The following is a 16,212-nucleotide window of genomic DNA, read 5'->3' as shown; positions in this document are numbered from 1 at the left end:
GGGACAAATAGAACGTGCGTGAGAGATAATGCACTCACACCTATGGGTGAGCACATTAAGTGTAAATGGTCTAAACACCCCAATAAGAGGCAGATATGGTCAGACTGGGTTAAAAAGGCAGAGTCCTCCTAGGTACTGCCTACAAGAAACACACTTTAAGTATAAAGACACACACAGGTTAAAAGGAATTACAGACCTTTGAAATATACATAAAGCCAAACATGACATAACTGAAAGGAGAAATAGACAAATCCACAATTACAGTCAGAGATTTCAGTATCCCTCTCTCAATAATTAGACAAGTAGGCAGAAAATCAGCAAGAAGGTAGGCAACTTGGGCATTACTGCCAACCAACTTGATTGACATTTATAGAACAAGGCACTCAAATACACATTCTTTCCAAGTGCACACGGAACATTTACCAATGTAGACCATGTTCTGGGCCATAAAACAAGACTTAATAAGTTGAGAAGGATTCAAGTTACATAAATTATATTCTTTGACCATAATGGAATTAAATTTTAAATCAATAACACAAAAATCCTTGGGAAATTCTCAAATATTTGGAATTTAAATAACACACTTCCAAATAACCCTTGAGTCAAGGAAAAATCAAAAAGGAAATTAGGAAGCATTCTCAACAGAATGAAAATAAAAACACAACACATGGGAACTTATGCAAAACTGCTACAGCAGGACTCAGGGTGAAATTTCTACCATGAAATGCCTATATTGGACAACAAGAAAGCTCTCAAATCATTGACCTCAGCTCCCATCCTAAGAAAAACAGAAAAAGAAATGCAAATTAAACCTGAAGTAAGCATAAGAGAGGAAACAATAAAGATCAAGTAGAAGTTGATGAAATAGAAAACAGAAGAACAATAGAAAAAACAGGAAAATCAAACCAAAACTTTGTTCTTTGAGAATATCAATAAAAATTGATAACCCACGAACCAATCTGACCAGGAAAGGAGAGAGATAAAGAGATAGAACTGAAATTACCAATGTCAGGAATGAGGGAGGTGACATCACTACAGATTGTACAGCGATTAAAAGAATAATAAAGGAATATTATGAACAACTTTATGACAATAAATTTGACAGGTTAGATGAAGGTGTCTTTAAAAACACAAAATACCAAAGCCCATATCAAAGAAAAATAGATAACCTGAATAACCCTATATCTATTAAAGAACTGAAAGTGTAGTTTAAAACCTTCCCACAAAGAAAACTCCAGGCCCAGACAGTTTCACTGGTGGATTTTACCAGTTAAAGAAAAAATAATGGCGATTATATACAAATTCTATTTAAAAATTGACTCGTTCTATGAGGCCAGCATTACCTTGATACCCAAACCAAAGATAATATAAGAAAAGAAAACCACAGACCACTATTCCTCATAAACATAGACACAATAATCCTATACAAAATTTTGCAGATAGAACTCAACAATGTATAATATTGATAATACATCATGACCAAGTGTTTTATCCTGGGAATGTAGGGTTGGTACCACATTTAAAAATCAATCAGAGTAATTCACCATACTAACAAACTAAAAAAGAAGAGCCATATGATCATCTCCATAGGTGCAGAAAAAGCATTTGACAAAATTCAACACTCATTCCTGATTAAAAAAAAAATACAAAACTCTCAGCAAACTTAGGAGTAGAGGGAAACTTCGTCAGCCAACAAGGGGCATCTAAGACTGAATGTTTTCTCACTTAAATCAGGAACAAGACAAGAATGTCTGCTCTGACCACTTCCATCCAACATTGTACTGGAGGTTCTTGCAATCTGCCAGGAAAATGTCATACAGATTGAAGAGAAGGAAGGAAAACTCCTTTATTCATAGACAACCTGGTCATCCAGAGGTGCAGGGGCAATTCAGTGCACAAATGATAGCATTTCCAATAAATCATGCTGGAACAAATCGGATATCCACAAGCAAAAAAAAAAAAAAAAAAAGAGAGAGAGAAGGAGAGGAGGAACTTGGATTGGATTTATATCTCATACTACATCCAAAAATTAACTCAAAGTGGATCATAGATCTAAATGTAAAACTAGAACTATTAAAAAACATAAGGGGAAATCTCTGTGAATTCGGACAAGGCAAAGATTTCCTACATTCAATATGGAAAGCATGGTCCTTAAAAAAACAAACTGGTGAGTTGAAATTCATCAAAACATTTAAAAAATTGCTCTCCAAACACACTGTAAAGAGAATGAAAAGATAAGCCACTGAGAGGGAGAAAACTTTTGCAAAGCATATATTTCATAAAGGGCTGATCCAGAATATATAAAGAACTCTAAAACTCAATAATAAACCCAATTTTTGAAAATGGGTAAAGGATTCTTCATTTCACTAAACAGACACTTCACTAAACAAGATAAGTGGATGGCAAATCAGCACGTGAAAAGATGCACGACACCATTAGCTACTGGGGAAATGCAAAATAAAATTGCAGGATAGCACTCTATAAGAATAGCTAAAATTAAAAAGACTAACCATCCCAAATGGCCATAATGTGGAGAAGCCCCACATCTCTGTTGGAAATGTAAACTGATACCGTTTGGCAGTATCTTTTTTCTTTAAAATTTAAGCATAGATGTGACCTCATCATCCTACTTCTAGGCATTTCCCCACGAGAAAAGGAAATGTTTGTCCTTACAAAGACTTTCACATGAATGTAAATAGCAGCTTTATTTTTAATTGACAAAAACTGGAAACAACCCAAATGTCCATCAACAGACGAATGGATAAACAAATTTTTGTGTATCCATACTACGGCAATCAGAAGGAATGTTCCACTGATGCACAAAAAGGCATGGACGAATCTCAAAATAGTTATGTGGAAAGAAAGAGGTCAGACAAAAAAGAGTACATACTATATGCTTCCATTCATAGAAAACTCTAGAAAATGCAAACTAACCAATTCATTGGTTGCTTGAGAATTGCGGGGGGGGGGGGGATGTATGGCATGAAGGGATGGGAGGAGGGATCGCAGGGGTCAGAGGACACTATTAGGGGTGATGGATGTGCTTACCATCTTGATGGTGGTGATAGTTTCATGGGTGTCTACACAGCTCAGAACTTGTCATATTGTGTGCTTAGTGTATTGTGTGTCAAGAATACATCAATAGAGCTGTTTTTAAAAAATTAAAAGGCAAATGACAAAAGTGGGAAAATATTTTGAGTCAAATATGACAAGGGGGTAACATAATTAATACATTACATGCACTTGGAAATCCATAAGGAAAACATTAACACCCTAATTAGTTTGCTAGGTGACCATAACAAAGGCCCACAGCCGGGGCAGCTTAAACAGCAGATATGCACTGTCTCCTGTCCTGGAGGCTGGAATCCCAGATCCAGGTGTGGGCAGGGCTGGTCTTCCTGAGGCCTCTCTCCTCAGCGTGTAGACGGTCATCTTCTCCCTGTGTCCTCACAGGGTCGTCCCTCCATGTGTGTCTGTGTCCTGATCTCCTCTTCTCATAAGGACACCAGTCCTATGGGATTAGGACCCACCCAAGTGACTTCATTTTACCTTAATCACCTCTTTAAAGGCTCAGCTCCAAACACAGCCACATTCTGAGGTGTTGGGGGTTAAGACTTCCACATATGAACGTTTGGAGGGACACAAGTCAGCCCATAACACAGCCTTATAGAAAAAAATGAGCAAAAGGCATAGAAAAGTTACAGAATCAGAAATGCAAATGACCAATAAATACATCAAAAAGGTGTGAAACTAAAGTATCAATGAAAACAAATGAGACGCCATCTCCCCCTCCTCCACTTCTCCCTGCTCCAGTTTGCAAAGGTCTCCCCCAGTGCTGAGGACCCTTGGTTATTGTGTGCCAGACCCCAGCTAGAGGTGGGTCTCATGAAGATGCCAAGAACCCCTGGGGAAAGACCTGCAGGGCTCAGGGGACGTCCTCCAGACAGGCCACGGGGGGTGGGGGGGTGCATCCCACAGGGCTAGTTCTGAACATGGACGGCAAACACCTGATGAAAAGAAATTCAAATTCTAAGGCAGGACAAGAAAAATTTCAACATGAAATTTTTTCTCTGCCCTTTGGCCTCTCCCCTCCCCTCTGGTGGGCATTATGCATCTGCATTATGCATTAACCAGACCTCCCCAAGGAAAGAAATACCTGCTCAACCATAAAAATCTATTTTTCTTCTTTTGACGTCAGCCATGTAACTCTTTAGAAGATAACATTCCTTTCTCAGTCCTGTAAGAGGTCACGATGACCCACCACTGGCCTTGTACGTGCAGACATCTTTGGTGGACTTTATGAGAAACAGCAATATATCATTTCCCTTAAAGATAGCAACTGGTACAGAACAGACCGGCCAGATGACCGGGGGAGATACTGGGCCACACCTAATAGAAGTTCTTAGCTTAAATACTTGCTCGTGACCTTATTAATGTCCTTAGCTATATGACGTGTATTCCGCCTATTTTACAAGATGATTGTTTCTTGCATTACCAAATGTGTGATTGAGCCTCAGATAACATTAATGATGATTAGGAGACTTGAAATGATTGATCAAATATACAGTTGTATAACATCAATGATTGTAATAGTGTAACTCTAGATGTAGGAAGAAGTACAGAAAGAGGGACCCGTTTCCTGGACCATAACAGACTAGTAGGACAGGGGGTCCAGAGGCTTTGGGTGACTGTTAATAGGGCCTGGTCCAGCAACAGCACCTTGGGTGACCCGTCACGGAAATCCTTGTCTGACTCGGGAATGAGCATTCCTAGCGCCGTGGAACAAAACTGGTCACGAAATGCCTCCCGAACCTTGGTTGAAATTAAGACGGAAAGGGAGGGATTGTAAAATAAAGAATGTTGCCCACCATCCAGTTCTACAAGAATGAAGTCATCAGCCACCACAGTCGCTGACCTACAACACACCCTGAAAGAGGTTCAGGACAAAGGAGCAGGATGAGGCACTCTGGGAAAACTGGCAGAACTGGCCCTCAGATAGTTTTTCAGGAGAAAATGTTATGAACCCAGTTTCCTGCATCTTCCCATTCTTAGAAAAGCACTAAAACCATTAAAAACATCTTCTACAAGACGTGTGCTTGATTGCACGTACCCCTTTATCAGAATCACGTATTTACTGGTCTCCCCCCTTCCCTCTTTGGAATTGTCCTCAGAGCTTTCTGAAACATTTGGAGTCTCCCAAGTTACAAAAACAGGCTGTGATACAGAGATTTATAAGAAATATAGGTCTGGTCTTTGTCCCCACTCCCTGGCTGCCAGCTTCCTCCCAAGACCCTTGGAATTTCCTGAGCAGTAAGACCAATGGGAGCATCATTTATTGTAATATTTGGAGTTTTGTCCTCAGTTCCTTAAACCGCTGAGAGCCATGAAGGTGAAATGGGTGTCTTGTTATTCATATTCATAGCAAGTCCCTTTGCAGCGCTACTGGGTTTCTGTTCATGAGGAGGCTTTGGGAAAAGACCTAAGGGAGGGGGCTGAGGTCAGGAGAGCCAACCCTGAGCAGAGGACTAGAGACGGGCTGGAGGTTGAATCCATGATCAGCGGCCAATGATTTAATCAATTGTATTCTATAATGAAGCCTCCCCAAACCCAGAAAGATGGGGTTTGGACTGCTCCTGGGTCTGTGAACCCGGGGAGATCTCAGGGCCTGGTGCTTAGAGACCATGGGTGCTCCCAGCCCCCTCCCCACACCTCACCCTCCCCATCCCTCCCATCTGGCTGGGGGCCTTTGCACATGCCGTCTGCGTGCCCTGGAAATGCTGTCTCCTCTGTGGGGCCTCTCTGACAGCCTCATTAAAGCCCCCTCCAACCTCTGTTACCCTTCCCCCCACCCCACATTTCCAAGGGAGTCCAGTGTATCTCACTCTTTTATTTTATTCAGGTGCCCGCATCCTCAGCTGCAGCCCCGAGGTGCTTCCAAGCTCATCTCGTCCCTCCCTTGGAGCACTACAGCGAAGCCCACTGCTCTCTGAAGGAAGCCCCAGCTCCCCAGTGTGACTTGCAAAGCGCAGCGGGGAAGCTGCCCTCCCAGGAAGACTCCTGCTGACCACCCACCCCCCCCTCACCTGCCCATGGGGGGTCCTCCTCCCCTGGGCCACTTCTGGGCCTCCCCGGCACCAAGGCGTGGTGGGGCCCCAGGTGGGGATGTCAGATCTAGCAAATGAAAATGTATGTTAAAACATAAAAGAATTATATCCCTACACGCCTGTTAGGCCCACATCCAAAACACTGACACCAACAAATGCGGGTGAAAATGTGGAACAACAGAATCCGCCTTGTTGCTGGTGGGGATGCAAGATGGCTCAGCCACTTTGGAAGACAAGCTGGTGGTTTCTTACAGAACTACACACACTCTTACCATACGATCCGGGCGTCATGCTTCTTGGTACTTACCCAAAGGAGCTGAAAACTTACGTCCATGCAGAAACCTCCACCTGGAGGTTTACAGCAGCTGATTCATAATTGCCAAAATGTGGAAGCAACCAAGATGCCCTTCGGTGGTTGAGTGGATCCATTTCTGTGGTACCTCAGACAACGGAATATTATTCAGTGCTAAAGAGAAAGGAGCCATCAAGCCATGAAAAGACACAGAGGAAACATAAATGCCTATGACCAAGAGAAAGAAGCCAATCTGAAAAGGCTACATACTGTATGATCCTAACCACAGGACATTCTGGAAAAGGCAAAACCATGGGGACAGTAAAATGACCTATGGTTGCCAGGGGTTAGGAGGAGGGATGAAAATAAGGAGCACAGATGGTTTTTCAGGCAGTGAAACTACTCTGTAGTTACTCTGTAACGGTGGACACAGGTCGTTTATACATCTGTCAAAACCTGTAGAATGTACAACACCAAGAGCGAACCTTAACGTGAACTAAGGACTTCAGCTAATATTAATGTATCGGCATTGGTCCATCAATTGTAACAACTGTATCACATCCGTGCAAGTGTTAATAATTCGGGAGAATGGGGGGCAGGAGAGACAGAGTATAGGGAATTCTTTGTACTTTCTGAGCAATTTTTCTGTACACCTAAAATCATTCTTAAAAGAGTCTATTAAAAAACAAATAACAAAAAATGTTGTTTATCTGAGCTTCAGATTTAACTGGGCCTCCTCTCCTTTACTTGGCAAACTTAGCCGCGTGAAGCCATGAAAAGCAGTGAGGGGATAGATGTGATGACACAGGGGAAGGAGGAGGAGAGGAGGGCCACACGTGGGCTCCCCAGGCTGTGGGGGTCGAGACCCACCTTACACTCACAGGTCCCAGGCCTTGAGGGGAGGAATCCAGTTGGCAGATAATCAGAGAAGCAGGGTCCGAGTGTTGGGGGTCTGCACCATTGAGACCCCATCCCGGCCCCACCCTCCTCGAGGACCTCAGCTCCCTCAGCCCCACTGATCAGAGCAACGCCCACTGAAATCCAGCACGGCGCCTAACTATGGCCCCTCCCATCAGGCACGCACGGCTCTGAGCTCCAGTTCCTGCCACATCTCTGAGCACCATCAGGACCTTTGGGTTGGAATATGGCTGCTGAGTTAAAGCTTTACAGAAAGAAGAAGAAAGCCTCCTGGCCTCCAAGTCCGGGGACCCCCATTTTCCAGCTCCAGCCGTCTCCCCACCTCCTTGGGCCCTGCCAAGGTCACCTGTCAGCCTCACGGGGCCCTGGCACAGCAGCCCCTCCAGCATGGCGTGTCCCCCTGCCAACGAGCCTGGACCCCCTCCATCCCACAAGGGCCGGACATTTCTCTGCCCTCCCCTGGTCCTCCCCAGCAGGCCATTGTCCCTCCCCCCCCCCCCCCAGTCACAGCTGACCCCGCCCCAGCACCCGCTCCCCAATGTCAGTTTCTTCATCCTAGACGAATCCACGTGAGGTCTCCACCACCAAACACTCCAGTAAGCAGGGCACTCCAGCCCCCTCCCCAGCACCCAGCCCCGCCCAGGAGCGCGATGCCTGCCCCTCCTCAGCCTCCTTCTGTTCTTGCCTCCTTGCCGTTCCACCCCCACGCTGGAGGCCTGCTCCTGGCCTCCCGGCAGGGACCTTCCCCTGCTTCCTGGGGTCCCTTCTCTCCCTGCAGACTGTGGAATGCCCTCCCTGCCCTGAAGAGCACTTAGGGTGGGGTGCTGTGGGATGCACAGGGGAACCAGACAGTCTGGTTGGGGGAGGCTGGAAGCAGGGAGCAGAGGGGACCAGGGCCTGGGGACCGGGACTGGGAGGGGGGAGGCTGCGGCCCTCTCCTCCCCACAGGTCTGCCTGCTGCGTGTGTGTCTGCGGGGGGGGGGGCAGTGGGCCCAGGGTTTGGCCCTATGGAGGGGGTCCCCCGTGAGTGTTGTGCTGTGCAGAGGCTGGAAGTGGGGTGCCCAGCAGAGGCCTGGAGAAGCCAGCAGCCTCACAGGGGAGGCGTGGCTGGGGCACCTGGTTGGGGGGGGTCTCAGGGGATGGGGAGAGTGGCCCAGGGCAGGGGCCCCAGCTGGGCCGGCCAGAAGGACTGGGGTGGGGGCCAGGGAGGGAGGGAGGAAACCACCTCCACCAGGTGGAGAGAGGGGCCTCCGACACACCCTCCCCTCCCCAACTCCCCCAGCCTCCCACCTTGGCCAGCAGCTGGAAGGGTGGCAGGCTCTGGGCGGGGTGACCTGCAGTTATCCTGGGCACGGGCGGGTGTGTGGGGGGCATGCGTGGTGGTCCACTGGTGTGCTGGGCCCAGGGTGGAGGGGGGACATGTGGGACTGGGGTGTGCTGCCGGGCATGAGCGGGGCGTGAGGGGTGGGGAGTGGGTACTGGGTGAGCGGAGCTTCGGGAGTCAGGTGGGGCCCAGGTGCGCAGGGCGATGGAGGTCAGGTGGGGTCAGGCGGGGCTCAGGTGCACACGGCGGTGGGGCTGGGGCGGGGCGGGCCGCCAGGTGCGGTCCAGGTGCGCGGGCTGCGCGCGTCCTCCCGGGCGCCAGGGGGCGCTGCGGCGGTGCGAGTCCGGGCCGGGCGCGCCCCTCCTTCCGCCCGCGGCCCCGGAAGCCGGCGATGGCGCGGAATGTGCTGTGAGTGGGGGTCCCGGGGCGCGGGGTCGGGGGCGTGGCCGCGCCCGGGACTTTGCTGCGGGGGCCGTGCCGGGCCGCGGGGACGCGACTCAGAGCCCCGCGCGGAACGTGCGGCGTCGAGGCGCCCGTGGGGGCGGGGCGGGGCGGGGGTGGTCGTTCCGGAGCCGGAGGGGCCCGGGCCGCCCCTTGGGGGTCGGGCCTGACGCTTGGCGAGGGCGGGTGGGACAGAAGGTTCGCGGGTCTGGGCCCCGCCGACCTCGGGCTTCGGCCCCCTCCGGCCGACCGCGCCCCCCACCCCCGCAGCTCCCCAGGGGCCCCAGACTGCGCCCCTTGCAGTGCTCGCCGCTGGTCACCAGGGGGAAGGTGTGAGCCTGGGTGGCCGCCCGCCGGCCTGGACCCCCACGAGGGCAGAGCGAGGCTCGGTCCTGGGCGAGCAGCCCTGCGCTTCCAGAACCTGCCCCTCCCGCCTCTCCGGCACAGCGGAGAAGGCTGGGCCACCAGCTTCTAATGGGGCAGCTGCCACGTGGGACTGGGTCGCCAGGAGACCCCGGGAGACGTTACCTAGCACTCAGCTCAGCACTCGTTCTTCTGCGGGTGCCCCGGCCTGTGCCAGGGTGCCTGAGCCCTGCCCCCTCAGGATGCCACACCCTGGACCTCGGCTCCTGACCCCCTCACGCTTCCCAGACTTGTGAGGCCCAGAGGCAGCGTGAGATTTGGCTTCACTGAGCCCTCTTCCCTGGTGCTGGGTGCTCCCCAAGATCAGGGGCCACGTGCTGTGCTGCAAATTGGTCACCAGGGACCCTAGATGGCATCCTCAGCCCCTGTGCCCACCCTCCACCAAGACCCGTCCCCTGGGCTCCCAGTAGACCCCTGGCCCCCTTGCAGCCCCTGTGGACCTTGGGCCCCCTCCTCACCCCAGCCCCGAGGCCCAGTTGGCAGCGTAGCCCTCCTGGCCCACCAAACCCCACCGGGAGCATGGGTCCAGCTGGCAGGGGCAGTTGGGTGGGAGCCACAGGTGGTGGCCGCCTGCACCTTCTAGATGCCTCTGCTCACTTTGGGGGTTTGGGGGGTGGGGCAGGCGGGCGGTCAGCTTGTAGCTGGTGATCTGCACACACCACCTCTCCCGAGCCTCTTATCTGTTGATCTTCACGCTTGTCAAGGATGAACTGGCGTTCCCAGCGCAGGGGGTGTGGAGGTGGCCCCATCCCTTTCCCCACCGCGGGGGTGGGCCAGTGCAGAATAAGCTGGTTCTGACCGATCCCCCCTCACCTGAGCTGAAGGGAGCTAGAGGGCGCGCCCTGTGTGGGGCCCATTCCTGGAGGGCGACAGCCATGCGGGGGCCGCGTGCCTTTGGGACCGGCACTTTGAACAAACACATGACTCTGAGCCTGTTTACGGGGTGGGGTGGGCATGTCCTCTGGCCTCTGTTCATGAATCATTCACCGGTCCTTTCCAAAGGCTGACCTTGGGGGTCAACAGGCCACACTGCCCCGGGGACTGGGGACTGGCCGCCCACGCCGGGTGAGCCGAGGGGGTGGCCTGTGGGTGACTGCCCCCTTGGCTCCCCGGCCCCGTGGGCGTGATGACCTGCGGACCCTGCTGGGGTGTCCTGGGAGCCTCGTGTTCTGAACGTTTGACACGACCCCTCTCCCCCTTGTAGGTACCCTCTGTACCAGCTGGGCAACCCCCAGCTCCGGGTCTTCCGTACCAACTTCTTCATCCAGCTGGTGCGGCCCGGCATGGCCCAGCCCGAGGACACTGTGCAGTTCCGGATCCCCATGGAGTAAGCCCCCCCTCCCCGCCCCCAGAGGAATTCAGGCTGGGGAGTGCCCCGAGGGGCCCACAGCCCCAGAGGTGCCGCCGAACCCCACTCACAAGCAAGGTTCTTCCTGCCGTGAAAATTATGCAGGCAGCTCCGCACTGTCCGAGGTCTGGTGTGTGCAGGGCCTCGGGGTGTTCTGCTCCCCGCCGCCCCCGGGAAGCCTGGCCTGAGACCTGACTTCTCGTCTTGCCTCGGTCCTGGCTGCTCTTTCCAGGAGGCTGGGCTGTGACTCCTGCACCCGCTCACCGTGGCTTCCAAAGCCTTCGTCCTCAAGTGGGGCCTTCACGGAGGCCCCAGTTACCGAAGGGACACAGCCTCCCTGTGTCCAATGCTGAAGTCTTAGGGGTTCCGGGGTTGGCTTGAGCTTCCGTGTGAGGCCCATGTAGGGTGACGAGGGCATGGGACCTAGCCCACCATCCCCTTGACCGTCTTTTCTGGGAAGCGCCTGCCGGGAGGGTGCTGCGGGCAGGGCGGCAGCTGCAGAGCGGGTGGCCGGGCGCTGCGGGCAGCTCCTGGCAGCCAGGGGGCACTCGCAGACCGTCCCGCCCCTCCCCTTGAAAGCTGGGCCCCCAGGGAGTGTGACCAGTGGAAGGGAGAACAGAGCTGAGTCCTGGGGGCTGGTCCCCCGTCACCCCCTCACTGCTGCGTCCGGATGCAAGTGTGCTGGCTGGGGACCAGGGGCTGCATCTCCGGAGTCAGCGGGGCCCGGCCTCAGCCCTGGGCTCCCCCGAGCCCACTCCCACCCGGGGCCTGCGGTCGGCAGCTCACCCCGTCGGGCGGGCCGCCTTGTACCCCGGCCCTGTTCAGACTTCCTTTCTTTCTCCTTTGCCCCAGGATGACCAGAGTGGACCTCAGGAGTTACCTCGAGCGCATTTACAACGTGCCCGTGGCTGCCGTGCGGACGAGGGTGCAGCACGGTGGGTGCCCAGGGCGGGGGCTGCCCTCTCTGGTGTGGGCTCCTCCGCGGAGCTCCCGTGGCCCAGGCTGCCCGCGCCGCTGGCCTGGTCCCCCTCGCAGCCACTCTGGCACGTGGTCCTTTGCGCATGAGGAAACTGAGGCACGCGCAGGGTGGAGGTGGCCTCCCAGGGCTGGAACTTGGGTGGCCTGGCCCTGCCGGCTGCTCAGAGCAGGGCCCCACGCTCAACCCACCCACCCGCTCCCCCGCCTGCCCCCGGGCCGGTCAGCAAAGCGCTGTTTTTATTCCCCTGGGCCTTTCTCGTTCCTTCCTGTTGACCCCTGCCCCCCCAGCCCCCGGTTGCCCAGTTGTAAATATGACGACCCTCCGTCGAGGGGAGGTCAGACAGCAAGAGCCTCTGTGCTGACAGGGCAGAAAGCCGTTTCTTGAGTTATTTTAGACACGTTTGGGTTTCCACCGCGCGGAGGTTGGCGGTGGTGGCGCCTGCCCGCGCGAGCCTGGCCTAGTGGCCCAGGGCGTGCCGCCTGCAGTCTGTAGCCCGACGGTGCCTGCGTGTTTGCCTGTTTCTAGAAAGTGGGTTCCTGGATTAGTGGGGCTGGAAACGTCATGCTGGGAGTGAAGGTTTTTGTCTCCCCCCCTTCCGACAGGTTCCAGCAGGAGGAGGGATTACAGGAACGTCAGGATAAAGAAACCAGACTCCAAGGTGGCCTACGTGCAGCTGGTGAGCGCTCACCCCGGCCGTGACCTGGGGCGGGGGGCGGGCAGGATCCTGGGGCCCCCGGCTGGCACCTAGTTCTCACCCGCGTGGAGCCCCGGGGGGAGCTGGGGTTCAAAGCACAGCTCAGAGGTGGGAGGGGACGGGTGCTGGGGGACTTCTCGGGGGCCAGCCCTGGACGTGCGGTGGGCGGATGTGGGCCCGCTGGGCTTGGGGTGGGTTCAGGCAGAAACCAGGGCTGGCGAGCGTCAAAGCAAGGAAGCGGTTAATGCCATGCGGGTGGAGGTTCCCGCTGGGGCCTCGGTGTCAAGCCAGACCACTTGGGGTGTGCTGGGGTCCTGGCTGACCCCCTCTCCTCTGGGCCTGACTGCGGGGTGCGGCACACTCCCCCAGGTTCTCTTCACTGTGTCCCCTGCCTAGCGAGGGGCTCCGGAAAGAGCGTCCAGCACCCCATCTGAGCCTTTGCTGACCGAAACCCAGACCTGGCTAGAGGAAGGCACGCGTTTTCCAAGCCCCTTTCCGGGCTCTTCCTTTCCAGCCTGAGCTGCCCCCAGACATGCTTTCCCAGATATGCTCTTGACTCAGAATGGACAGCCTTGGCCCCCCAGCACCAAGGCCCCGTGGGCTCCAGGCAGGATTCCTCTGCCGGGACACGTGACCTTGGACCTGCCCACAGAGTCTGTTAGCTGCCCTGCGTTTGAAACCCTGGGCGGCGGGGGAGGGGGTGGGGGTCTTCCAGTCTCTTTACTTTCCTCGTAAACAGCCTGGGTCAGAGCGGGGAGCCCGCGGGCCCCGGGGCCGCTAGATGGCAGTAGCGCTATTATGAAAACACCCACCGGCCCCAGGGCCTATTTTGGGCCTTAGGAGGCAGTTTGTTGAAAGACCAAGTTAGCATGGCAGCTTTTCTGAAAAACAGTCACAGTTGTTCTAAACAGGGGCCCCCGTAATTATTTGGCCTAATATTTGCTGTGCATAAAATCAGCCAGTCCAGGCAGGGAGAGTGGCCGTTGGCCTTATAAAGACGCCTGTGTCCTCTGTGTTAAATCGGGCCATCTGTCTTTGTCACGGCACGCCGGTTGACACCCCATATGTCGGCATTCGCCACGAGGCCCTTCAGCGAGAGCTATAGTTACAAGTGGCTTTTGAGTCATCCGAGCCCTTGCGTTTCCCGGGCCCCACCTTGCTCTGGAAGCTGAGCTGCGCGGCCTGGGATCTGGTATCTGCAGCTGCCACCCGGCCGCCTTTCTTCCCCTGTGAAATCAGGGCCGCACAAGTGGGGGCACAGGGCGTCCCCGCCAGGCACGCTTCCCTCCGCTGCAAAATTCAATTTGTAACGGATCCCCCCCCGCCTCCACCCCGCCCGACTCTGGCAGATCTCTGCCTGGAAACCGGCCGGGGGGTTGGACCCTCGCCCCCCGAACGGGTTCCCTCTCTGTCCTCCGTCTGCGGAGACGTCCTCCCCGTGTGTCCCTTGGGGCCTCGTTTCTGGGCTTCTCATCACCGAGCTGATCGCAGAGCACACAGAGGTCCATCAGGAAGACAAGTGAAATTCCTGGATTTGTTCGGAGTTGGCTGCTTCGGGAAAGCTGGTGCCCCGTACTGGGGGTCCCGGGTTTCCTCCCACGAGCTGATAACCGTCTCTTTGGCCCAGAGTCGGGGAGCTAGCGAGCCTGGGTCACCCCACAGCAAGGAGCCTCGGCCCCCAGGCTGAAGCTGAAGCCTGCTGGTGACAGAGAGCCTGCCCCCCCCCCCCCGCCACCCTGCCCGCCCCTCACCGTCCCGGGCCGGCGTCTTCGCTTTTCACTGCGACACTTTCCTCCCCTCCTGTTCTTTTCCGCTGGTCAGCTTTGGAAGGATGGAGGGTTTTATTTCTGAAAGTACAAGGTGAATTTCTCTAGGAAGGGAACCCCCAGGAGCCGCAGTCGGCACCCACACCCGGCGCTTGTCTCGGTGAGAAAACGAGGAATTTCTCCCAGCGGCGCCCTCCGTTTTTTCCCAAGCTATTGCGGATTGCCATCTTTGTATTTATATTTTAAAATGTCATTTTAGGTTTCCCCCACCTCAGAAAACTAGCAGAATCACCTCGGTATATTAAACATAAATCCCCCATTCTGGGCAATCAGCCCTGCATGTAAACTATTGCCCTTTGGTATTTTAAAGAAGAAGAAAGAAAGTTTTGAAGTGTGTAAGCGACTCCTCCTGCAGGCTGGCTACCGAGCACACGGTTGCTGCCTTTCATCACTCGGGGCCTGCACTCCGCGCCGTGTGAGCGGGATTTATAAACCTCCCGTTCTCAGGGCCGAGTACGTGGGCTGTTTCAGATCACGCTTGGCCGCCTGCCCGAATCCAAATGTCTTCACAAAACAAGGGTCTCCAAGAACCAAGCGCACTTCACTGATTTTACTTATTAAAATTTTCCAGATCTGGTCCTTCTCTGCCCGTCTGGAGGTGGACGGCGCAGCCCTGGGAGCGTTGGCCCGGGTCGTTCCCCGCCCCCCCCCCGCCCCCATCCTTGGAACTGCTTTGCGATGTGTAGCACGTGGAGGTGGCCCCGCACCTCACGTTGTTTGGGGTCCCCTCCTCCCTCCGGCCCACTGACGGGCCGGGCTGGTACCCCGACCACGTGCTGGGGGTCTGGGCTGGGACTTGGCCGGCACTCACGTGTTCTGAACTTTTAGTGGAAGATGTAAAACCAGTTAATTTGCAAAGCCGGTCTTGATTTATAGACTGCTCGCATGTACGTTTCTTTGTACGTTACATGCGTTTTATTTGCCAAGCTCTGAGCCGGGAGGAGGGTTAGTCTTTAATGTGGGTAAAGGCCTGTAGGTATTTTGGGTGGAAGACGTTCCAGGGAGGCAGCAGACACGATCTGTGCCTTGTTTCCTCGCCCCTGCCCCCAGTATGGCCGGGCGACTCCTGCCTGGAGTGGGTGCTCTGCTGGGCTCCCCCGGATGGGGGCACGCTGCCTGAAGAGCTGGCCTCGATGAGGGGCCTTGTCACAGCAGTGGTTTCCACCGCAGAGGGCTGGGGCCCGGCCTGCGTCTGTCCTGCAGGCGATGGGCGGGCAGGTTCCATCTGGCCACGGACCTTCCCATGGGGCTCCCGGCCTGTCCCGCCCGCGCTGCAGGCTGAGCCCGGGTCTTTCCTCCCCAGGCGCACGGACAGACCTTCACGTTCCCAGATCTGTTTCCTGAGAAAAAGAGGCCTGAAGGCAGTTCTGCGGATGAGGACCTGCGGGACCAGGTCCTGGAAGACCAGCGGCGGAGGCAGAGCTGCGACCCCCGGCGCGGGGGCGTCCCCGGCTGGTTCGGCCTGTGACGGGCGGCTGACAGCTCAACTCTAATAAAAGTGCTGCTTGTGGAGACCGGCCCAGGCCCCCCCCCCCCATGCTCTGTGCTCTGGGCCCTGCCCCCACCCTGAGAGCAGGGGCCCGGCCGCGGGTGGCCCGCGTGTCTCGTCAGGGTCCCATGGGCGCAAGGCGAGCCAGGCAGGCCCAGAACCCTGTCCAGCTGGGGGGGAGACCCACTTCCAGAGCACCCAGGAAGTCATCCTGAGCTGCTCTGTTGAAGAGCTTGCTTCGGGCGGTTTGTGGGGGAGATCAGAGTGAGTGCTGAGGGCAGGGGTCGGTGTGGCCGCTGGGAGAGAGCCCGTCCGGGCTGGGGGTCCAGGGTGGCACAGTCCAGTGTGGTCTTGAGCAGGGAGGGCGGGGGATC

At 55.0% G+C, this 16,212-nt stretch overlaps 1 protein-coding gene across 1 annotated transcript; it reads left to right on the top strand.

Annotated features, from left to right (window-relative positions):
- Positions 1 to 8,967: 8,967 nt before the first annotated feature.
- On the top strand, positions 8,968 to 15,861 carry MRPL23 (mitochondrial ribosomal protein L23). Its single transcript, XM_059929868.1, has 5 exons — positions 8,968 to 9,046; positions 10,707 to 10,829; positions 11,703 to 11,785; positions 12,432 to 12,505; positions 15,653 to 15,861. Exons 1-5 carry the CDS (start codon positions 9,030 to 9,032, stop codon positions 15,815 to 15,817), a joined length of 462 nt encoding a protein of 153 aa, XP_059785851.1. The 5' UTR covers positions 8,968 to 9,029; the 3' UTR covers positions 15,818 to 15,861.
- The last annotated feature ends 351 nt before the right edge of the window (positions 15,862 to 16,212 follow it).

Source organism: Balaenoptera ricei, chromosome 8 (genome assembly GCF_028023285.1).
Source record: "Balaenoptera ricei isolate mBalRic1 chromosome 8, mBalRic1.hap2, whole genome shotgun sequence".
Classification (NCBI taxonomy): domain Eukaryota; kingdom Metazoa; phylum Chordata; class Mammalia; order Artiodactyla; family Balaenopteridae; genus Balaenoptera; species Balaenoptera ricei.
This window is presented reverse-complemented; position numbering and strand designations above follow the sequence as displayed.